The sequence below is a fragment of the Ambystoma mexicanum genome, chromosome 7p, assembly GCF_040938575.1.
Source record: "Ambystoma mexicanum isolate Mex_15411 chromosome 7p, UKY_AmexF1_1, whole genome shotgun sequence".
NCBI lineage: Eukaryota > Metazoa > Chordata > Amphibia > Caudata > Ambystomatidae > Ambystoma > Ambystoma mexicanum.
This window is the reverse complement of record NC_090939.1, coordinates 896,222,116-896,247,657: the sequence shown is the minus strand read 5'-3', so window position 1 is coordinate 896,247,657 and position 25,542 is coordinate 896,222,116. Positions and strand designations below refer to the sequence as shown.

Here is a 25,542-nt window from a genome sequence, read left to right as displayed (position 1 = left end):
TAGCCGAGAGCAGGGTCTTCTATTACAGGGAAATGGGGAGAGGTTGGCGAAAGGGAAGAGGTGCTACAAAGGTTGTAGGGGAATTGGTCAAAGAAATTGAGGGTAATGGGTGTTCGGTGGGGAAGAGGGTGGTAGGGAATGGTGGGATTGTTTTTTGTTTGGTTTGCTGTTACAAATGCCAATAAAGAGTTTTTTTTAAAAAGTGAATAAAAAGTTTTACAAAAAATAATACGTTTTGAATTAAATCTGGATTTCAAGAAAGTATGTGATTTAAACTTAAGGGATGCATTTTCAAAAAAGATTCTTCTGACTCAAAAGAAACATAGAAAACAATAAAAACATTGAATGCAGTTGGAGAAAAATGTCAACCATCTGTTACATGAAGCAAGACAGTATCACGAAAGGTAGTGTCGAGGGAGGTGAAACCTTAAAAATACTCCACAAATGGGATAGAAGTAGAAAAATTATTTTGTTGTATATACAGTTAAAAACATGTGTTATATTGTTGGGATTGATCTGACACGAACTAACAGATTCAGAGTTATCAATTACAAGAAAAACATTTTTGAAAAAGTCAATGTTGACAAAAAAGGTTCTTGTTCAGTTAGCCTATAAATGTTTATGTGCAGAAATGCATAATGGGGTAACAAAAGCATGGCCAGAAAACACTTGGCAGTATATAAAAAATACCTGTTGCAAATATTGATTTATGGTGATATGTGCCATGATGAAGTTAACTCGGATTCACGATGGGGACTGTATTTCATACTGCAAAGATAAGAAAACAAGTATTCCGTTAATATTAATGGTACGACCAGCAATGATTACATGCTCACGCTGAACATAGTTACGGATTTGATTCAAGAAGTCTCTGAAAATAAGATCACATGGGTAGGAATCTGGTCAACATTAGGTAAAAAAAAAAAAGAACGGATGCATGGAATTCATGCAAACTTCACATTTACAGATCATCCCTTTCTCTACTGTAACCCGACAGAGCTTACTTGGTCTCTACGTTAACTTGTGCTCTGTGTCACGTAGCAGGCCTGGGACCATGAAACATGCCAAGACCTTGGATTTACTTTTAGTTTCACTACCAAAGTGAGCAGAATGAAACTAAAAAAAGACCTCGGAGTCAAAGTAAGTGTGTCTCCACTACCCTCAGTGAAGCTCTCTCCTGTCCTTGGAGGTCCCACAATATCCTAAAGGGTTCTAAAGCCTTCCCAACCTTCGGTCCAAGTCCAACGTCCTTGCCAAGCCAAGTCCTTTATATCACAGTGGGTTCCCTCCACACTTGTTGGCAAGTCAGTTTGTGATCAGGCTTTAGAATTTCTGTACCTGTCCAGGGAATTGCTAGATGCAGGATCTCCTGGGAGCCAGACCCCAAGATGAAATCTATCATGAAATCTTCATAGCGCTGCATCAACAAGTGGACGCTCTGCAGAGACGTCTAGACAGATTTGAAGAGGCATCCCTTCAGGACAGTTTTGTTTCTTCCCTGCTTCTATGTCTGATCCTGTTCTACCTGAGCCCCAAGCATTCTTCAACCACGGTCCGGTCCCGCCTTCGACAAACCTTGCACACTTGAGGTGTAGCTGGTCACTAGCCCATGGGGCTCATCCTCTGTCACCTCTGGTTCTTCCCTGGTGCTTAGTCTTACACCTTGTTCCGAGCAGTCCCTGCCTCTCTACTCTAGTGGGGGGACCGCCAGCCTCCTCCTATCTTGTCCTCCCATTTGGCATCCCAATCCCCTGCCTCTCTCCACAACTTCTCAAACTCTGTCCTTTAGCTCAATCTCCTTCACCTTCCATCACCTTCGTTCAACTTTTATGGCGGCACTGGAAGCACTCTTCCTCAGCATTTTCATCACCACTTCTTCATGGAACCACTGCTCCTTTGTCACTGTCCACAGAATCTTTCAAGGTGACACCCCCTTAGTCACGGTCACAACCACTCTTGATGTAAACAACATCTACCTTATTTCCAACACCACCACCTCCTACTGTAAGCACCTCCGCCTGATCATTAATACCACCTCCTGCTGTAATGACCTCCTTACCACCTGGTTAGCTAACCGTCACCATGTACAACTCATTCTACACCTCAGCTGTAACCACTACCTCCTCCTCCTCCTCCTCCTCCTCCTCTTCCTCCTCCTCCTCCTCTGTGGTCAGTTCATTTCTCTCTACCTCTACCTGTCTCGGTTTCTTCTCCCTCCTTTCCAACCCGTTCCACCTTCTCCAAACACGAGCCAGTCAGGCTGGGGGTACTCCCTCCCACACACCGAGAAAATCTTTCAGGGAGGGTTTAACCTCTGGCTTGTAAGTGGTTGGGGAAGGGATCAGTTCTTGATCCTAAGCACACCTTGGACTGAGTTGGGGTTTGAGGGCGATAAGTCATTTGCCATCTTGGTAGCAACACAGATGGTCTTAAGAACACCAATGATACAAAAGATGGTTCAAGGTTTTCTATACACAGTATTCAGCTGAGGCGTCTTGGAGTGTGGGAATAGCAGGCAACAAACGGATGTCGCTTTCTGGTCTCCCCTGGGCTTCCCACCTCCTTAGCCCAGGTTTCCCCATCTTTGATGTTGGTAACTAGAGACTGGTGAACCCTTCCTTCTGTCTAGGATGCTGGCTACCGTGAGGATCTTAAGGCTGTAGACTAATCTCTCTAATGCCCTCAGATTCTTCTAGGTAAAGCCTTTCCTGATCTCGCACTAAAGTCTGGATTTACAATTGGAACTGATGGCCCGCAGCTGCGCAGTTCTCACTTGCGTTACCTTTTACATGCTCTCGTATTCCTGTCCCTGATGATCTTTTCTTCAACTCTCTTCCACCTACTCTTGCACTCTTCCTCCCACTTTACTTTCCTCTTCTGTCCCTCCGATGTTCACACATCTGCCTACTCTCCTCCTAGATCCTCCTTTCCCACTCTTTCTCTGATGATATCTTACTACTCACCCCTCTGTGCCCGTTACGCCTCCACTCCACATTCCATTCCCCATCTACTACAATCCCCACCACCTTTCACTCCCCACTCATCTCCTTCTGCCATTAACCCTCCTTTCACTCTCCCAGAAACTCATCTCACTCACGCTCAATTAAATACCTACTCTACCACATATCCCAAGTCACTCACCATACATGCACACCCAAGTAACTTTCTCTCACCAACCAATACCGCATGTTTAACATGCTCTTAGTGTCCTCCACGCTCTGCTCCATCGTCCTTCCACTACCTCGTCTCTTGGCCTGCCTCCTAACTTCTTGACCTCACTAGACAACCCACACTCCCCTCTGAAGGTCAGTTCTTTTTATAGGGCATCTTGTCCTGTTCTGTCACTTCCACCCCCACCCACAGGTGTCTGGGTTCACCTGGTTTCTCTGGCCAATCTCTTGTTTTTCCATTGAAGACTGCTTTTTGTGCTTCCACAAATATACGGAATACACACAAATCACTATTAGGCATGGGTACCTCATGCTTCTTTGTGTGTTGCGTTTTCATCGGTTGAATTTGCACATTGGCGTTTTGTTCCATTGATGCATATCGACTGGCTGACCAAACTTTTTTTGTTAAATGTGAATCTCTTGCTTCTCGTTTAGCAGATCATTTTTCTAAATATTTGTGGCATGCACTAAATCAAGTTAAGGGATTGGTGTGTGCGAAAAATCTCGGAAAATTAAGAAGTCAATTTTGAGATAGGCATCTATAAAAGCATGTTTTTTGTTTGTGTATGAAAACTAGCACACAACACGTTTCAATGTTATTCTTCAACATGAAACTGTTCATTGGGCGTCACCAGATTTGGCGTGTGTAATGGGTGTAGACAGATCATTTGCTTGCTAAATATGGCTAAGGTTCATGGAAGAGGCCAAAACTTGGAGTCAGGTCTCAAAATGTGCACTTGCCAGTACACATCGGCAAGTGAGAATTTACAAAGTGAATAAGCAATTGTGTCTGTTAAACATGTGGAAAACTTAAGTGGTAAGTGTATTTGTATGCCCTACTGACAGCTTGCAAATTAAAATGTTGGCCATGCTACAAGCCCTCCCAGAACCCAAATGCAGCATCATGAAGCAGAGCAGGCTCACTACAAAGTTGGCAGGATAGGTTGTTAACTGGTCTTTAAATAAGAATGCCCAGTTCACTGTATACATTAAACCAGAAATGAAATTAATCTTTCTGTTGTATTCCCTCTGCCGTTCTTACTTTTCCTGCTGAGACACACCTGGACGGTCACTGGGTGGGTTACAGATGACAGTTGGGAATAAAACAGTTTGGCGAGCTTTTCCTTATTTCTCGTGGCAGTAATGGAACCAAAAAAAGGTAACAACTCAGTGAAGTACAACAAAAATAAGGCAAAGCAAAGTCTTCACTTTAATTTACACAAAAAACAAATGATACATTCGTTATTCAATCTAGTTTCTCAAAAGTTCAGGCTCCGCTGCCGTGAAGTCTTGCAGAGGGGAGTCAGTTGTTCACATTCCAAGGGGAGCGGTGAGGGGTGAGGGGTGGGGGGCAGGGGGGAGGGGTCAGTGCTCCCTGCACTTCTTGTCCATTTGCTGTTGGCTCCTGCTACCTTCACTGTAGGATCCAGGTGTCGCACAATGTTGTTGTCCAATCTGAGGGCGACGCCCGAGAAGAGGCAGGGGGGGTCCACGGGATGGGGCGTAGAAGTTGTCAACAAGCCTAAACCATAAGGTTTGTCAGGCTCGGTTTGCATTTTTAGGTTGGAGGAAGATTCTGCTAGCTTAAAGGAGGAGCTCTCTTGCTGGTTCCCAACTACCACTTCTGACTACTCTACGCACAGCTCCGCAAAACTCTGGTTGTCCTTTACCCCTCATGTTTTACCACCACCTTTGGGCACCTCACCTACCACTCCTCCTGAATCACCACCTCTCCTGAAGGGCTCATCCTTCTTTGGTCTCCGTTTTCCTTCTCTTTCTCCCTCATCAGGCCTCTATATTCTCATCACTTATCCCCAATAGCCAGGTAGGGCACTTCAGCACAGCAGCCACACAGTGTATGCCCCAAAACCATGCACAAGGTACAGGTTGCCTGCTGGAAGCCCTTTGGTGATAACCAGGACTCCTCCTAGAAAGCCAGCACTTCCTAGACACCCAATGTTCTCAAAGTCCAGTTGCCACATTGTTGAAGCATGGCAATCGGCCGAGCCAAGGCATTACCAATCCTCCTGACCTTCACACTGGGCATGTCCCAAGATCCTGCCCAGAGACCAGCTTGACAAAGGCCATGCCCAGGCACCCGAGGCCACACTCACTCCCAAGATCACCACTGTTCACAGTGAGTATGACTTAAGTATTTGTCCAGTGGCAACTCTGCTAGGGCCACGGCTGAACCCCACACTGCAGAATCTTTGAAAGGGAGCTCAGTACAGCCCTCTGCAGTTCTTTCCAGCCCCCAAGCAGGTTTAGGTGGGTTGCAGTGCAGGGTGGTCAAAGAGGGAGACAATAGGGCCCCAAAATAATTAGAAAAATTGCTGTGAAATGTGGCAGAACAGGGCCTTTGTAGCTGGAAGAAAGTCTGGGTTTTGGAAAGCTGCCTGCATTTCCCCATCTTCAGTTGAAAGGGGTTCTGACGGACAGTCAATGGGGCGTTAACTTATAGAAGGGTCTGACAGACTTTGAGCAGCTCTTGATTGCGATGGCAGGTTCTCTGGGACTTATTGCACTGATATATAGGGCAATACTGTTGGCAGAGCCCAGGGACCCATTTACTGCCAGGATATCAGCTCGGGACAAGATCTGGGGGTTCGGAGGGGGGTGACAGACATTGATGACACCTTATGGGCACAGATGTGTAGGAAAGCCAGGTGCTCGACAGCATCTATACAGTACAGGCACAAGGCCCTAAAATTGCTTCACAGGTGGCACTGCCCGCAGGCCGTTGTGGCCAAGATGTACAAGGGGTATGACTTACGGTGACACTTCCAACAACGTGAGAGAGGTGACAATAGTCATATGGGGTAGCGATTCCCTAATGTACAAGTTTATTGGAGGGAAGATCTGTCCTAGATTAAGGGTGTGGGTGGTATCCACAGGGAGCTCTCTCCGTGGGTGCCCCTCTTTGGGGTCTGGTTAGAAGAGGAAGATGCAGGGGAAGGACACATGGTGCGGGTCTTGCTGGTGGCCGTCAGATGCTGCTTGGCCCAGTTGTGGAAAAGCTTGCGCTAGCCCATGAAAAAGGATTAGGTGACAAAGGTTCAAGCCATCTACAACACAGTTCCTTTCCCACCTCCTAGATGAGTCAAGATCCAATATTGAGGGGTTGTGGCTGCCCTTTTTTGAGAAATACGGGCAGTGAACAGTGCTGGGGATCGTGATTTAGCTTTCTATGGGGCCTTACGTTTTCCCTGAATGTTACGGTCTCTGACCACAGTTTCAGACATTACCCGGTAGCCGGGCCTCACAGTAAAATAAACGCAAAACCAGTTCAGGAGCCAGAAGTCCGGGCCACCCAGAGGAGGTGGGTGCGCATGGTATGAATCTAGTGGGGGTGTTCCGAGTTTGCTTCATGGGGATAAGGGGGGGTACTGTGCCATGTTGGCTATTGGTGATAGTTTGTGAGTTTGTAATGCCTTACCAAAAATCGAATAAAGTTAAATTTCAGAAGAATAGCTGTGCTTTTGCAAGCCTGTGGTCCAGTACCAGTCACAAATGCCTTTTTTTGTCAGCAGACTGAACCTCTTTGCGACCCCAGCTACTCGATCTTTCCTACAGTCAGGATAGTTCTGTGAGCTGCAAAAAACCCCTTTTAACACATTTTGCATGCAAGACCATGAAAAAAAAAACAAAAATGCACAAACAGTAGCAGTGGCTATTTGAACAGTTTCCCAGGTCCCACACTAATCAGAAGGGTTGTGTTTAGAGGACTAGCCAATCTGGTAGCCCCCTAATAAAATGGGCCAAGCAGCCCCTGGCCCAGAGAGCATTTAAGGGCCAAGTGTATCCATGAGCTGAGAGCGCCCTGAAAAGTATTTTGCCCACTTAACAGTGAATTAAAAATAAATAAGTATAGCCACGACTGGATAGATTTTTACCAGACCAATAGAAAGATGGGAGAGTCAAACCAATGAGAGATTTAATAGCAGGTTTGATGCACACAACTCTTGGTGTTTGAGATGTCAAAGCAAGGTTTTGCTTCAATGAATTTACAACGGCTACACGTTTTGGGACCCCCTCCTAGAACTATGCAAATGAAACTGCACAGAGAACGTTCCTTAACACCAGTTCAAAGGCATATATGTGGGACTTGATTTTGTGCAGTTTAGCCAATTATAAGCTTGTCAAAAAGTGCTCTTGTACACAAAGAGAGAGGGACGAGAGAACAGGGGAGAGGGCCAGAGAAAGAGGGGGGGCCCCGAGAGAAAAAGAGGGGGGTCCCAGAGAGAAAAAGAGGGGGGTCCCAGAGAGAAAAAGAGGGGGGTCCCAGAGAGAAAAAGAGGGGGGCCCCAGAGAGAAAAAGAGGTACAGAGAGGAGGGTTCAACGAGAGGAAGGAGGGTGGGAGAGGAGGGGAGAGAGAGAGAGAGAGAGAGAGAGAGAGAGAGAGAGAGAGAGAGAGAGAGAGAGAGAGAGAGAGAGAGAGAGAGAGAGAATCACTTTGTCATAGCCCAGGAAAAGTGACCACAGTCCGTGGGTTTAAGCAAGGCTGAACTGAGCAAAGTGACTACATACATTGGCCAGGTCACACCCTTGCAGTACCTCGCAACTGGCAATGGACTCTCAAACCTCCTCTCTGTAGACCCTTCTAACTTAAGCATGCATACCCAGTCACATAAACCTGCAGGACACACTCCTCCTTAGTTTGCAATGTGCCCCTTCTCCTAGTAGACTGCCTAAATCATGACACCTTTATGCAATGCAAGCAACAAACATGGCATGCACAAACTAAACATGTCGATACTGACAGGCTGGTAACGTGTAACATGAAGTTTGCAGCGTAAAATGCAATACCCAACAAACGCTTATGGCTTATGGACTCGTAGCGTCTCTCGTTAATGCAAAGACTTCCTTAGCTTGTATGACCCCTGGGGGATTCCAGGAATTCAGTTTCCTCCCGTCACTGGAGTCAACATAGAAAACATATAAACCCAGCCAGTGTTCACAAACAGTACGCAACCAAAACGTAGCGTAGAACAAGAGAACTGTTCCTTCTCCGCTATCATGCTCCATAAGCGGTGTGATAAATCTGAAGGCGTCTCCCTGACTAGTCCCCGAGGGATCTGTCATCCAGGTGGCCAGGACACGGCCATCGCTACTGGATCCACTTCCTGGGAGTGGACCAGTGCAGGAGGATCACCTGGATGCGGTTCCTCGGGGAGTGGAAGTGGAACACCGACGAGCGAGACACGATATCCCCTTCTTTACACCTTTTCCCCATCCTAGTCCGTAGGATATTTGAAGACTCAAACCATCCCACCCAACCTTCTTAACACAGACACTTTCTTACAGACCGATTACTCTGAAAGACAACGGACTAACACCAGAGCCATATACCTGAATGTCCCAACTCAAGGGTCAGGCAATTGCCACTAAATTCACACACCCAACGACCTTTTCCCTTCCCCATAGGGATAAAAGGCGGAGCACAAGAGCACACTCTGAGCAAGGCGGAATGTACGAGGAAGCAGTGAATCCAGGACGGCAGTTCAAACGGAGGAGACAGACGGCACGACCTAAAAGGACATCAAGGAGTGAATTGTCCTTGCCCTTTTCAACTCAGACTCGCAAAGCCTCCAAACAAAGAAACGTAAGACCGGGAATCGCAGCTGGCGGATGGTTTAACAGATGTCAGCGGTACATGGAACGCCCCCCCCACACTGATAGCCAGGGCGGGGAGACGAGGTTCCCATCACGGTACTGTCCTTGACTCCAGCGGCAGAAATAACGCCAGTGAGTTCAGCACAGCCGGTGAGTCGGAAGAACCTGATAAGAGCTGGACTGTGTTAAGATCAAGGTTGCAGGGGCAACGGTAAAACCTTGAAGATACAAACTGCAAATACCAGAAGGCCGAAGAAATGTGTCAAGGTGGTCATACAAGGGTGCAACCAAATTCCTTGAAGTTAACGTTTTAAGAGTTGTGATATAGGCGTTTGAAAGCGAGCGGAGGGGAATGTCGTACGAACGTGTGATTTTGGGAAAACCGTGACCCAGCGAGACATGATTACCCTTCGGAAGTCGCTGTGATTAAAACAGACAAGTGTTATTGGTTGGTCTGAGCCCGGCTGAGGCGGACTAACGTTGACAAACTGATCGGAGCCCAGCTAAGGGAGATCCACGGGTGAAGAGTAATCACCCGACGTATAGAGGAAGAAAAGTAACTTTTGTTTTGCGTTTAACATAGCAGGCCCTCTGAAGCAAGAGACTTTGCATCAAAGAGACTTTAGTCCAGAAGGTCCCGATATTGTGGAAAGGAACTGTAACCACGTACTGGAGATGCCCAGGAGTGTGCTGTGCTTGAGAGTCCTGCCGTTTGTAACATGTAAGAAAAGGTGGGGAAGGGAGACCACGGCCATATTATCCAGACTTATTATTTTGTGAACACTTTCTTTTCTTGTGAACATGGTCCCACACGGTTTTGTAACTTAGAAGTAAGGTTTGGCAATAGTTAGTATAGGCCCTTTTTATTTGACAAGACGCCATTAGGACTGCCGTATTATTATTTGTTGGTCGATGTTTGCTCCCATCTTAGATTTAGGTTTAGATTAGGTGTTTTTCTCACCCATTTATACAGTTTAATAAACATCCTTGAACTGTGATCACTTGTGGTGGATGCTGGTGGGGTTGGGGCTCTGATTTTGTTGGACCTTTCAACAGCATTTGATACGGTCGATCATCCCATCCTGCATACCAGCCTTTCCCAGTTTGGGATTACAGGCCAGGTCCTCTAGTGGTTCTCTTCTTTCCTGTCTGATCACACTCAGGTGCTCGCTCTTCCTCCCTTTTTGTCTCGCTCTTTTAACCTCACTTGTGGTGTGCCACAAGGTTCTGCCTTGTCACCCATTCTTTCCAATATATACATCTGGCCTCTTATCTGTCTCGCCCGCTCCCTCAGCGTCAGATGCTATTCTTATGCTGACAACACCCAGTTCCTAATTCGTTTGGATTTAGCTCCTACTGAGGTGTCGTCATGCTTCCACCAGTGCCTGGCTGCTGTAGGCGAGTGGATGAGCCGGAACTGGCTGAAATTGTGGTGACAAGACAGAGGTGTTGGTGCCCCCCTGATCCTTCACTTTGGGCGTCTTCTTTCTGCCCTCTTCTCTGGGCTCTCTACCGGTCCCGGTAACAAAGGTTAGGAATTTTGGTGTTATTCTCTATGCCTCCCTTTCAATGAACGACCAGATCTCTGCTGTGTGCAAGACAGGCCACTTCCATCTTAAGATGCTGAAAAAGGTTGCACCGGTTCTTCCTGCCACTCTTCATCCTCCAGTTGTTGCAGCCATGGTGCTTAGCCGTTTGGATTACTGCAACTCACTGTATCTCGCTCAAACTAAGGGCCTAATCCAGCGGCTGCAGCAACTTCAAAATCTGGCTGCTCGTGAGCCACAGGATCTCCTTATGGAGCTCATATTTCCCCGGTGCTTCGTGCTTTGCACTGGCTCCCGGTCAGTCGTAGAATTGAGGTCAAGTCATTGTGCATTGTTCATAGAGCATCCACGGACTGGGAGCAGAAAATCTTCAGTCTAAGTTTGCTCGCCATCACCCAGCTCACACGCTGCGCTCCTCCTCAGCGGAACTGCTGGTAGTCTCTTCATACCACTGCATACGCATTGGAGGCCGCGCCTTTTCGGTTGCGGCGGACCAAATGTGGAACAATCTTCCTCCTACGATCAAGGCTATATCCAACCATCTAGCCTTTAGAAAATCTCTGAAGACCCTGCTATTTTAATTTTATGTGGTTTTCTAATCTGTTATTCGCCTCACCTCCTCAGCGCCAAGATACCTTCGGTGACCACGCGCTTTAAAAGTTCAATTAACATAACTTGTGTCTGTCTTTACTGTTGCCACCATGAGTTCCTTACAACGGGAAGACCCTCTTGGGTATTTCCGATATTCAACGTTCCAACCCCTTCCCATTAGTGCACTTATCTGTGGCCTGGGGGGGTAGATCGGCAACCTCCCAGGCATTTTAGCTCACGTTGTATGGCTACGCCGTTTGAGAGCAGGCTCCCTGCCGAAGGGAAACCGCTGGCGAGAGAAAGAGGATCCTTGCTTCCCACCACGCTCCGTGACCTCACGCTGTCTGCTCTTGCTCCTGGCTTACCGTCAAGGCTTATTAGCCCGTGGGTCATGACTCCTGCCACAAAACTCCCAATGTTGTATGCCCACTCCCCATTTCCTGACAGGCCACTCTGGATGGTTTCACAGCAGGCACATGCCAGTTCCCACAGCAGGCAGCATAGGGGCAAGGCCAAATGACAAACTCCAGGGCCAAGTGGAAAATTACCATGTGGGCAGAGATTGGAAAAGACCCAGAGCAGGTGATTTTGGAGTGCCTATGACAGGCCAAAGGTTATACCCATTGCCCAATAAAAGTTGTTGCCGTGGGCAAAGTGACAACAGGTCATGGAAGCAGGCCATGTCCAGTGCCAACTATGGGTGGTTTTGTGGGCCCCAGACCAGGAGACTGCTCGCCATAGGCATGAAGTATGGCCAGTGGTCCATATTGGTGACATTTGGGAAACCCAGACAAAGTGCCAACAGGGAATGGCTACAGGCCATCTACAGTGGACACTTGTGGCTTGATTGTATACATTCTTAAATATGCGTAGAAGTGACATGATGTTTGGTTAAAAATGGCATTATGCGGGCGTGGCTAGTGGTGACCGAAAATGGCTGCCTAAATAAGCCGGTCCGACATTAGCGGGGAACGGCAGCCACCATGGTGCAGATCACAGCCACAAAACCCAACGCAAAGTGAGGATTGGGCGCAGTATGCTCCCGAGCACCAGTGGGGCAAGTCTGGCGATCTGTAGCGTGGGGAATACAGAAACCCAAGTCCTGAAGGAGCGGGCAGTGTAAGGTCAAGAAGAAGCCTGAGGGCTCCAGCACCGCAGTGAAAAAAAGTGGCCGTTTGGTGCAGCATAGCTGCCGGTGCCGAGAGATACACTCCAGACTGATGGGCACAGTAGCACAGTCACGTATGCCGATACCGGCGTTGAGTTGCTGGAGTGGGAGAATTACTGCAAGGGAGACCTTCACCGCAGATGTCAGGGCTTTGCTGGATGTCCCGGTGAGTGAAGCCAGGAAAGTGCAAGGCTCTGTTCGCAAGCACAGAGGCTCATAATGCCAGCACTGGAAACAGTGCAAGAGGAGAAGCGGTAGCACCAACCGGAAGACAGGCCCGGAAGGTGAGAAGAGTACCTGAGCCCAGAACAGCAGGCGCTGGGAGCCACGGAGGAGAATGCAGGTCTAGAGTGCAAGTGCCCACTGGAAGTGGGTGAACATGGATCAGCAGGCTGTGAAGACGCAGAAATAGACACTCTGAGGGCGCACGCCTGCGGGTAAGAGAGAAGCAGAAGGGGCAGTGGAGGGGCCTGCCAAGAAGATACTACAAAGGGCACTGCTGGAGAGATGAGAGATCCACATACACATACGGTGAGCAGAAGAAGCGGAGTGCCCTGCTAGAATTCACAGCCCTGCACATCCCCAGTCCCTCAATTCATCTAGAAAGGGACCTCTGGACAGAGAGGAACAAAACAAGCTAGGATAAGGGTTGAGTGTAAACCAAAGCGGAAAGAGGGGTGCACAAGTGCCACATACAGCAAAGGGGTGGCAGGTGTGCTGGAGCAGTTACAGATGACTTGGCGGACACGTAGAATCCCTAGAGGCGGCGCCTGAAGATAATATGCAAAGGTGAGGTACGCAGCCTCGGCGCAGAACAGAGCGGCCCAAGTGCAGGGCCAGAGGAAAAACTGCTGCTGTGAGAGGCAAGAGGCAAACACAACACAACCAAAAAGGAGGAGTGGGGGATGGGACCAGGGCACACCCATGACAGGGGCATCATAGGGGTGTCCCCAAAGGCAGCATGGAAGCAGCTGATGCCACAACGCAGGGCGATGCGCAGGGGCATGCAGAACCTAACCTTGAGCAAGCTGTGGTTGGCACCGGAGAAACCCTCAGGAGAAAAGCAAGCAAGGAAATTGGGGTTAGAGACAGAGACCACGGCAAGCAATGGAGAAGGGAGCACAATCATCCCCAATGGGGCTCTCTAGAGAGGATCTCATTGACTGTCTGCAAAGTCTGAAACAGAGCTCAAAGAAGAACTTGCGCAATACAGAAAGCTGATAAGAGATCAAACACCAAAAATAAATAGCCGATACGAAACAAATCAACGCCAGAGTAGGTGACACTGACACTTTGCTGCAGTCCCTGCAGGATGTACTGCATCTATAAGAGAAGTTAGCTAGCACCAAAAAAGACATGGCTCTTGTAGTGACTACTATAGAGGACCTGGAGAATAGACACCTGAGGGATAACCTGCGTATACAATGTGCCCCAGAAGGAGTGGAAGGGGCGGACCTTCGTGAGTGGGTACAGCAGGTGTTCAGGGCGGTGGTTCCTGAGGTGGCAGCTGAAGGAATAACCCTAGATCGCATCCATCAGGTGAGCCCAAAAAGAGGAAACCACAGAGCCCAGCCGAGGTAATCATGAAATTTCATTCATACACCATGAAAGAGGAGATCTTCCACGCCACGAGGAAGATAGGAACCTTGAATTTCCAAGGCACGCCTGCATTTTATTTCAGAACATAGCAGCCCTTATTTTAAAACTGCAGAAGGATATGGTCCGCTATAGATGGACCTTCGCCTTTGAGTTTGTTTTCACATGGAACTCTCGGGAAACAAGATGCACGACACCCGAAGAGGCAGCCCAGGTCCTGGGGCTGCAGTTGGAGAGCGGACGCAACAGCATAAGTAACATTCATTGGTCTACTGGTCTGCGGCGCAGACTGTTAAGACGGATTTCTGAACTCTGTCCTGGTGGCGCAGAAGTTCAGAAGGCCAACCTAATTACTTGGAACAGGGTAACCTCTGGACAAGCCAGACCAATCAAGGTAGCGATCGCGGCGGTCAAGACTAGGTCTCAAGAGGGGTGAGGGTGACTGAAGCCCGCAATGAGCACACAAAGCAAGAGCGCTAACAAACTACTCCAAACAGTTGTTATATCAAAAATAGATACACATTTATTTTAAGGCCTTTAAAATAATGACCGTAGCGAGAAAATCACAATATCACAATATTAAACCAACACATACCATATCAACACAATATATATACAAATACACAGTCGCAAGCGTTTAAAGCACGAAATATGTAGTCCACCTGAAAGGAAAGGAAAACAGGCAGTGCGATAATGCTTTCGACTCAGTTCGCCTTCATAGGCACCTAACTAGATGGAAGTCCGAGCCCTGCGAAGAGTGGAGCCTTGTGCTCAAAGTACCTGCCACGCCGGTGCCGACGGGCACAAGGGGAAGCTCTTCGGAGGAAGTCAGGCGGTTCACGTTAGTGCCCAGCAGAAGAAGAACAGGTTCCGCAACTCAAGCGCAGCCTCCACAGCGGGCAGAAGCAGAGCGCGAGCGCGGCAAAAGGGTGCTGTTTTTACACAGCAGGGAAAAGCAATGGGATACTGCAGGAGGGCGACCAGATCCTAGATATACTACTCACCGGTCCCCGAAGCAAGCAGACCCAGGCTCCTCCACGATAGTTTCAGCAGCTGGCAGGTTCAGAAGAGCAGGGAACGCTTTGTAGTCGTGTAGAGCAAAAAGACGTCCCAATCGACGAAACCGGCACAGTTTTGTTGCCGCACAGGACAACGGAGCGGCCGTGTGTATTCGAGCCAAATGAACCCTCCTCCCTTCAGACCTGGGAACGCCAAGCGTACGAAGCGTGGGAGAGGGACAAGGACTCGCAATACAACACAACCTGGCGGCGGTTGCAGAGCCAAACTCCTTTGTAAGCTGGTCAGTCAACTGGATGGCCCAGGGACGCTTCCGAAGGCTTACTTGGCAGGAGATGGTTGAAGATGCCGGGAATAGCTGTTCCTGCTATTCCAAAGGTCGAAGCACCAGTACAGGCCTTCTGGTTCGATCCAAGGAGGAAAGGGTTTCACAGGACGACAGCAGTGCAAAGGAGGATTCCTTCAGCGGGTCACCAGCGATTCCTCGGTCCAGCCTCGTAGTTGCAGGATACTTGGCTCCTATATTCCTTCGTTCGTGAGAACTCAGGAGATCGACATGGTAGTGGTGTTTCCAGCCCCCTCTTATCCACGGTTCCCTTCGCGCCAAAACGGAGGGGAGCCAATGGGAGATCTGCTCATCAAAACACATACCATACGTGGACCAATCACGGACCACGGTGGTCCCAGGCATTCACACCACCCTAGACTCTCTGGCACCCAGGATGTGTATTGGGACCAGACATCCCAGCCCACACCCTGGAGGCACACAAACGACATGTAGAAGCCCGCGAAAGCAACCACGTTTCGCGGGAAAGTACATGCCCAAATAAGGAAGGCCCTGGGTCGCCGGACCTGGGGAAGGTGACGGGAGCAAGACGGACAAAGGAGCCTCGCGGCCTGGCCTTTTTGGGAGCCAGGCCACCATTTTGGGTTCAGTGCAAAAACGTGCTCAGAACGCCAAAAGGAGCTCAAAATAAACAAAACGATCGCTGCCACCATTCCAGTCCCTGAATGACTTGCACCGATCAAATACCATCCTAAAAGAGTATCTAGGGCCTGTAGAAGGCTAGAGACCCAAGAGAGCTGTAACTTAGCTTACAGTGCCCTCTTGTGTCGTGTTGCACTAAAGCTGCGACACGATAAAAGAAACTACGGGAAACCACGTTCCCCGGTACTGACTGTCTTAAGGGCATGTCAGTTTCCCCGTAAGAAAGGAGCGAAAGCCCAGAGAAGTGCGGCAGAAGGCTGTACTTCTCTGGCAAAGTCAAGAACAAGGTTAAAAACAATAGCAAAAAGTTTAGGGGTTGCCACATGGAAGGAAAATTCCCTACAATTATGAAATCTTTCCTAACACAGACTCCCTTGCAGACCGCTTAACATTGGAGATGGGCGCTTACAATTGTCGGAAATTAGCTAAGAACCAGGCAAGAGGTGGTCGGTATCAATTAATGCAGTTATTCCCTGGATGGTGTTGATCTGGGGTGCTTGTTCCATTCACTACCAGAGAGTCCGGAGGAGGGCAAAGAGCGGATCACCTCAAGAATTTGCCCCTGTTGGGTTCTGGGTGTGCGGGACGGGGATGGGGAGAGCAAGGGTGTGGGCGGCGGTCCATAGCCACGGCTTGTGTCGTTGGGTGGGATGAGGCTAAACGGGGGGAGGTTGGTTCACAGCAGTGCCCAGCGATGCCAAAAATATGGCATTGGTATTCAAACTCTTGACATAATGTGAGGAGCCCGAATACCCCTCATAAAAGATGCAGATTACTCGGGGAGGTTATTAGTCTAAAAATAGACGTAACATGCGTGCAAGAAACATATCTAATCCGCAAAGATACGGGTAGACTTCACGCAAAAGAATTCCTGCACCAATTTTTCACTTGTGCCAAGAAAAAAAAAACCAAAAGGGGCTTGTATACTAGTGCAAAGAACAGTCCAATTTCAGTTAGAAAAAATCAAAAACGGACAAACAGGGAAGGTGCCTCTTTATAAGAGGGTGGATTGAAGGAGCCCTCCTCACCATTGCCTCAACCAAAATGAATTGTGTGGTGCGGTACTAAAGGAACTGGCATGTTTTGCTAAATCTGACCTTTGACCCAATTTGGATATTTCAGGAGGCACTTACATGGGTACAGCACAACCATCTAAAGCACTTCTGAAGGACTGGAAGAGGCGGGGCTAGTTCACGGCTGGCGACAGTGGAATCCCACAGGACGCGACTTTACATTCTAGTCGCATGTGCAAAAGGTTTATTCCAGTTTAGACTACATCATGATCGGACAACATAGCACTATAGGGGTGAGGTCAGAGATTGGTGTGTTTACTTACTCAGACCATGCACCGGATGTGAAAGACTGGGAGCCGCTGCCAAAAGAATTTAAGACCACCTATTGAATGCTTAACACTTCCATTCTCAAGGACCCAGTATGCAAGCAAGAGATTTGAGAGGAGATCTGGCACTTTTTTCGGGAGACTGCGCTGGGAGGCCTGCAAGTCGTACACTGGGGGTGTGATGATCGCAAAAGGGGGGGGCCTCCGGAAGGCACGGGCATTAGAACTACAATCCAAATTGGCACAACTGAAGGAAGCAAAAGGGAAGCAAAAGGGAAGCACAGGGAAACAGGCTCCCGAAAAGGTCTATACAGATTTGCAGACACTCAGAAGACGGATCAATCCGATCGAGGGAAATCAAGCAGAATTCACTCTCCTAAAGATAAAGCAGCTTTATTATGAGCACGGAAACAAGGTGAGCAAACTGTTAGCCTCGAAGCTTAAAGTGCGCTTTGTTAAGGCAAGGCTGGGCAGCTGCTCTCGAAGTAGGGTAGGTTAGATGACATGGAGCAAGAGAAGCAGAAAATATACAATGACTTTTATAAAACATATATCCATCCGAGTCTCCGGATTATCATAATATCACTTGTTCTTGAATAACTGCAAGCTGCCGAAACAGACAGCAGCGAAGAGAGAGAAAAGGGTTAAATGGGATCCTCAAGGCCATCAACTCCTTCAAAACGCAAAAGGCCCTGGGGCTCGATGAGTTGGCACCAGATTTCTATAAAGCCAACGCTAGGGAACTGCTGGGTCCACTTCATGTGCCGTTTAATATGATACAGAGGGAGGGCATGGTTGGATGGAGTGGGGTTATCTCCATGAGGTGCTATGCAAATTCAGGCTGGGTGACCAATTCATAAAGGGAATATTAACCCTATTTAAGTCTGCAGTGGGTATGGTCTCGGTCAACAGACCCCTCTCCCAAGTATGCAGAGGAATGCGGCAAATATGCCCGCTGTCCTCACTACTCTTCGCCCCGTCGGTGGAGCCATTAGCAGAATTGATCAGGAGGGACGAGGGTATCCATGGGATCAGGTACGGCGGGGCAGGGCACAAAATAGTATTATATGCAGATGTAATACTCTTAAACGTTGTCGAAACCAAAAGACTCTCTCTCGCAGATACTCAAGCTCCTGAATAGGTACAGGGCCGTATCAGGTTTCAAGGTAATTATAGACCAATGTAAAGCGCTGAACATCTCCCTAGTCGATGCAGAGCTACATGGTATAACCAAGATATCCCCGTTTAAGTGCAAGTCATTCGGTATCTGGGGATAAATCTTACGGCAGGAGCAAGTGGTTTATATGAAGCAAACTACCCACGCACTCTAACAGAGATTAGAAAGAACCTTTACAAATTGAGTGTGCAGGAGCTCTCGATGGGCAGAGTAGCATCATCAAGATGATGGTCCTGCCAAAACTCCTATACCCATTTCAGACATTACTAATAGGGATCCCGATTTTGTGCTCTGAAACACATGTGTATGAGAGCGATACAAATAAAATATGATATATCCCCAAGAAGGGTGGTAGAAGGCCTCCAAAAGAACATTAGCACATTTGTTTGAAAGAACCCCAACCGCAAGGATAGCGGTTGCTACGCTGTACAGCCCAAGACAAGAGGGCGGGCTGGCACTCTCCAACCTCTGCAAATACATTCAAGCAACTCAGCTAAGAGTTCTCCATGACTGGGCGGATCAGCAGTCCACTAAGCAGTAGAAGCATGTACAGGAGTGGGTTGCAGGGCGGCCTCTGCGATGTATGCTGCGAGTGACACGTCGAGATTGCCCCCTAGGCCTACACTAATTGCCATCTAGAACCACCGTTTTTAAAGTGTGGGATACAATTGTGCAAAGGTTAGAGTTAACTTCATTTCCAGGCCCCACCACGCCAATTCACCACAACAGCGACTTCTCACCAGCATACCGGATCAACACCTTTAAGATCTGGCAAGAAGGAGGATGCGAATATATAGCTTACATTAAAGCCCAATTACAGAGAGTGCACAGCAAGAAGCATGTCGGAGACCGTGGTGAGCAGCTATCGTGAAGCCGTGGATCTCACAAACGAGAAGGGCTCCTTAACTCAATGGCCGCACTGGAGACACCTTCAGCGAGGAAGGGTTTGGGCCCCAAGGGAAGCCAGAAGTCGTAGAAGTTGTGCAACACGTGGAGAAAGGACTTATTGAATCCGGTGAGTTAAACCTGGTGTTCCGATCCTTGCGCAAGCACTGCTGACAAAAGTATCCAGCTTAATAATCACTTGCGTAAAAATAGAAGTGAGGCAAAGTTGTTAGTCTTAACAATGGGACACTTTATATGGAGCACTCGTGTGTGATCAGGTAATTTCTCTTTCACTCGCGTGAAGAGCAAACGGTACGAAAAACAATTGTTAAACTTTAAACTAGTAAAATCCCTGAAGAAGTGGTCGCGTGTGCCGAATTACGACCTCTGAATCATTATGCAGACAATTGCTTACAAAAATAAGTCGTATTAAATTTTTGTTATTTGAAGAGAGCAAGCAGTGCCCAAGCCAAGAGTGAATCAGGTATTCCCCAATTGAAACTGAGACTAGCCTTTCCCAAAACCCGAGAACAGTTTGAACAGAACGGTGAGCCAAACAGAACTTCAGCACTGCCTAAGATACCAGTGTGCACGCATTACCTGAAGCCAATAGAGTGGCAACAAGGCTTCTGGGTAATTATTATGGCTAACAGTAGGCAACGGGATAAAGGCAAGGTTGGTGAAGTGAAACTATCTCATTATAAATATTCTTTGAAGTGGATACAACCTATATTGCCAAAGACTGTAGACGAAGAGAGAAGAGAGTTCCAAAGGAAACTTTGTTGGTTGAAAATAGACAAGAAAGACAAAGAAGCTGCCCATCTGAGAAGGAAGGTTCAGAGGAAGAGTGCCTGGTCTACTTGAAGACGTTGAAGTGCACAAATGTGAATCTTGTTCTACTTGAAAACTGTTTAAACGTACAATACACTGAAGTTGTAGTGGTGCGTTGTTCCAGACAGACAAGAAAGACAAAGAGGCTGCCCCTCTGTTTAAAGGAAGAGTGCCTTGCCTATTTGAAGAGGTTAAAGTATATGAAAGTGAATCTTGTCAAACTGTTTCAAGTTACAAAGTATTGAAGCTGTAGCTGTGTCACAAAGTACTAAAAATGTGGTGGTGTATTTGGTTGTCAGTAGATGCAGGACTTCAGTAGCACAAATGAAGGTGGACTATTTTGAGGCCATGGAGTATGCCCTCATGGTAAACATTTGTAGAAGCTGAAGTTGTAGTAGTGGAAGTAGAAGTGCTGTGAAGTCATCCTGACAAAGATACCTACTGTGACTCACAATCTTATAAAGAGAACCATATCAACCGTTAACCAAAACCTGTGTTTCGCTAACATCTACAGAAGTTGTATTTCTTTTGAACTGTGGCAAGTCTTCTTGGAGAACTGGAAGTGGTGGCAAAACATTGATGCTATTGTGACGAAGTGGAAAGTCCTTATTTCACCAAGAAGAAAAGCTTTGTTGTTGGAACTTTGGTTAACAAAACTTTACATTGACATTGAAACATCAATAGCAGAATTGAGACATGCATTTCAGAGTTTCTTTTTCTTGAACATTGAAGCTGAATTTACCTTGAATTCTTGGGAAAGGCATTCACCCAAGTTACTAAGAGGTTATCAAAGGAGACTGTGAATATCATTGTTGATGTTATTTGAATTACCATATATTTTCTTTGTGTATTTGGTATTTGATATTTAAGTGCGAGGGCCAAACATCCTGTGTTATATTATTTTTCCTTAGTGTTGTTAGGCAGGGAAATCCTCGTCAGAGTACAGATAGTGAGGAATTTGATAACTTTTCAAATTTAATAAAATGCCATATCTTGAACAATCATCCAAAAGTTGTCCGCCTCGCATTGCTGAAGCCTCACACAGGGTGCCAGAAGGGTCGAACCAAACGGGCAGGATACAGAAGATAAAAAGACAGCACAGGAAAGTGTTGGTTGTTTGGGTGGAGTCAGAGAGGTGGAAGTGGACCAAAGGATCAGAAGGACAGTGCTTTAAAGAAAAGGTGAAGTATTGGGGGGTGGTGGAAGTATACGACACTATGGTGTGTGTGTCTAATGTGTGAGTGAGTGAAAGGGGGTTGACTGAGGAAAAGACTAGCAGTAGTAGTGGTGGTGTGAGGAAGTGTAGCAATGGTGTGGAGAAGGGTCAGTAGCAGTGGTCTGGAGAAGGAAGAGTAGTAGTCAGGAGGGACTGGGAGATATCGGAGAGAAAAAGCAGGAGGAGGAGAGAGGAAAAGCAGGAGGAGGAGAGAAAAAGCAGGAGGAGGAGAGAGGAAAAGCAGGAGGAGGAGAGAAAAAGCAGGAGGAGGAGAGAGAAAAAGCAGCAGGAGGAGAGAGAAAAAGCAGCAGGAGAGAGAAAGAAAGCAGCAGGAGAGAGAGAAAGCAGCAGGAGAGAGAGAAATCAAGCAGCAGGAGAGAGAGAGCGACACAAACACAGACTAATTGTCACCTAGTTTGATCCCAAAGGCGTTTGCTTTAGGCCATCATGAAAAGACAGATAGCCTTTAGATGAGGGAATACCAGTCACTAGGCGCAGCCCAAGGTCGAGGGACGCCTGGGTTAGCATAGGACTGCCATCCCTAGGTTAGAGAGATGGTCATTAGTAACTTTACCGATTTACATTATTTTTAATTTATTTTAAACAATGATCTATATCTGGGAGTTGTTTTTCTTGAGGCCATCTGTGACAGCGGGCCCGTGATCATTGAACAACCTGCCAATCCCCCACATTTCTCAATCCTCCAACCTCGTCTGCAGTCTATGTACTCGACTCACCTGAAAGTAAGCATTTCCCACATCCCAGGTTTTGTGTTTGTACAGAAAATGTGGTGTTGTGAAGAAAAAATATCCAAATGTGGCCCAAAGTTGAGCACCTCGCACACGCTTATTTCCCCCACCCCTAAACAGGATTTTGGAAAGCCCACTAAGCAAGAAAGAGAACAATCTGGCAACCCTGCACACCTGCCAGACGCTTCACCCCGCCATCCCCTTTGCGCACACCACGTTCAAACATACACATTCACTCAACACACTATTAAACTCACCTCTCTGCTTCTTGACCCAAGTAGCAGCAGGAAACAAGGAGGGACGTTGGGAGGGAAGTAGATGGACACTTCTTTCCCAGAGTCCCACCTCCAGCAAGAGCACGAATTCCTACAACTGAAGGATTCAATGGTAGGTGCGATTTTACCCTCAAATTTTACGGGAAGAGGTTTTCCAAATGCCTAGGTTGCAAATGAGGATGATAACGGATACAAACACTGGTGCCTAAAAAACAAAAGGGAAATAGGCGTACCCAAAATGAGCTAGGATCCCTTGAAATTGGATTCGATAGGGGGCGGAAACGCAAAGCAAAAACGCAATTGAAAATCCAATTTCCCAGGCATTCGGCACAATGGTGGACTTCATGGGGAGTGAGTGCAGTGTCGGAGTTACAGTTGTTTTTACAATGGGGGTGCTGGGTCATAGTTGCTTTGGAATATGTAGTGAATGTGTGGCATTTTCTTGTTTTATGTTGAGAAACCATAATTACCCTGTAACAATGCAGTGTCACTGAATAAAAATGTGTTTGTGTTCCTTCAAATAGGTTTTCTCACTACACACACGGTACAGTTTAAAGTTACAAGACACTTTACATTGGAAAAAGCAAAAAGGCTTTCCTCCATCTTGTCCATGAAAGTTCACCTGATCCAGCTAGAACTGAACAACCCTGAACGATTTGGCCATGGTTAATCAGCAATTTCATGCCAAAATCATTGCTGAAAACACACACGTTGTTTGTATTGTGATAAGAGCGAAAGAAAAAAAAAAACAATCAGGCTTATGAGTCCCCATATCTCCATAGTGCCAATTTGATTTTTGCCACACACACGTGAAACAAATCAGCTATTCACTTTTTTAGTCAAGAAATAATGTCCCACCAACCCAGAGTGACGCTATGACCTCGATGAGGGTGCAGGCTTCCACCGAATATGGTGCTTATTGTCATTACCACAAGGCACACGTTCAGGGTGCTAGTCGGTTTTTCCTTTATTAACAGACTGCAGATAGAAATGAAAGCAGTGGTTCTATGTGGAATCGCTCTTCCATTTCTATGGCATGTGGGGAAATGATCAGATAGGACAGTGTAATGAAGAAAGCAGTGTGGATAGTGGGAAGAGGCATTTGTCTGGCTTGGAAGAATGCGAGGGACAGTCACCAGGAGTTCAGAGAAAAGCAGAAATAGGGAGATGCACAGAGGAGTGAGCTAATTCAGCATACACTGGTAAATACATCCTGTGATCTGGGGGTCTTTATTGGCTGGCTCCTTCAGGCACAAGTACCTGAAAATACAACCTACCTGATCATATTACCATTTTTTACCCTCACCAGTGTATACCACAGCAAACCCTACAGTTCAAGATTGCAAACTTCCAGCATTTCTGAACAAGTGGAACAAACACTCCATTTATCCAATACAAAATACAATTCAACCATCAGGAATGCAGAGCATACCACCACCAGATAATTTTTTGGATACAAATGGAGAGCCGAGGTTGCCATGGAAGAGATGGAAACATTTTTTTGATCATTATGTTCTTGCAGCCCAGGGTATACATTTCTCAAATGAAAGGAAAGCGTTTACTCATACACATACACAGTTTGGGAAACTATGGGCAAGAACAATTTGAGAGTCTTCCACCCCTATCTGATCAAGAGGCATCAGGACTTACAGAATATGAGAAATGTGTTAGATTTTTCATAATGTAGATCTAACATCCTAAGTATTGTCCTGGAAAAATACCATTTTGGTAAATGCAAACAAGAAGTTGGGGAGACAGTTGAACAATTTAGAACAGCCTTGCGTGGATTAGCAACATAATGTGAGTTTGGTAACAATTATGATGAACGCTTGCGTGTTCAATCTATGTTGCAATGATAGCAAAGTTAGAGAGGCGTTATGGTCCAAAGGAAATCCATATCTGGAAGAAGTTCTTAGAGTTGCTAAAGATGTAGAACATACCTATAAATGTGTGAAAGAACTTGAGAAAAGAGCAGAAACAGAAAATAAGTCAGATCTATCAAAATTGCCAGAGGTTTTAGCAATACAGCAAAAGAACATAACAAAAAGGAGACAATTTATGAAATAAGATTCTGTATTGAATTTCTTTTTTTTTTTAATTATTTTTTTTTTTAAATGGGTGCCAAGTTCATGGAGAGAAGAGATACCAATGACAACAGAAGATGTTACAGCATGCATCATCTGGCCGGCAGTGTAAAGTGTCCTGTTATGAAAGTAATTTCCAGTAGATGTAATAGAAAAGGCAATTTGCCAAATTGTTGTAAACAAACATTGAAAATAGAGACTGCATCAAGGAACTATGTGAGGAAGTTGCGGAATGCACCTTTTTGATTGAGGACTCAGAAGTCAAGCTAGTGGAAGATCAAGATGCTGATCGTGAAAAACCTATGGCAAACATACAGATTGGTGGTTTAACACTTAAAATGGCCATTGACTCTGGTGCCAAGTACACACTATTGCCCAAAGTAATGTTCGAAAAACACTTTAAATTGTGTACTGCTTTGAAGGAGATTGATGTGAGACCTGTTGCTTATGGTGGTAAATGTATTGAGTTAGAAGGGTGGTTTGGGTCAACTATGAAGTTCAAAGACAGAACAGCAAAAGGGAAAGTATATGTATCCAAGAAAGGAATGCATTCGTTATTAAGCTGGTCTCATCAAATGAGATTAAAGATAAAACTGGATCCCAGTGCCGAAGAGATGGCATATGCAGTGGATCAGGAAAGGCAATCTGAACATTTTGAACATCACCCAGTATTTTGCAATGAACTGGGATGTTTAAAGAATTTTAGGCATGAACTTCGTATGAAAAGTGATGCAGTTCCTGTAGTACAAAAGCTCAGGCCAGTTCCTTTAGCAATCAAGAGTGCTGTGAAAGAAGAACATGAAAAAATGGAAGCACAAGGAGTAATTGAAAGGGTAGAATCAGCTGAATGGGCGTCACTATTGGTTATAGTACACAAATCAAATGGAAAACTTAAGTTGTGTATGTATGACCGTAGGTCAGTTAACAAGTGTGTAATTCTGGGCAGACTTCCCCTGCCCAATATAACGCAAATGCTAGGAACTGTAAGAGATGCCAAAATAATGAGTACTTTATATCTCATCAGCATATCATCAGATTATGTTACATCCCAGATCCAAGAATGTTACAGCCTTTATTACTACTGAGGGTTTATTCAAATGTAGAAGGATGCCTTTTGGTTTAATATCTGCAGCATCTGTATTTCAGCGTGTGAGTATCATCTATTCCATCATATGCAAGGTGCACTTTGCTTTCAAGATGATGTTCTAGTTTATGGGAAAGAACAAAAGGAACATGATAGTAGAATATGGAAAGTCTTAGATGTTTTTCCAGAAGCTGGTCTCACCCTTAGTAAG

The 25,542-nt window shown here is 46.5% G+C and overlaps 1 protein-coding gene across 3 annotated transcripts in view; it reads right to left on the bottom strand.

The window, feature by feature from the left end:
• PCID2 (PCI domain containing 2) overlaps nt 1-25,542 on the bottom strand; it is a 640,141-nt gene that overhangs the window by 577,446 nt on the left and 37,153 nt on the right. For all 3 annotated transcript variants that reach the window (XM_069637154.1, XM_069637152.1, XM_069637153.1), the window contains exon 2: nt 691-768. In XM_069637154.1, the coding sequence (XP_069493255.1) occupies nt 691-726 (36 nt within the window). In that variant the 5' untranslated portion in view covers nt 727-768. The remainder of the gene's footprint in view (nt 1-690; nt 769-25,542) is intronic.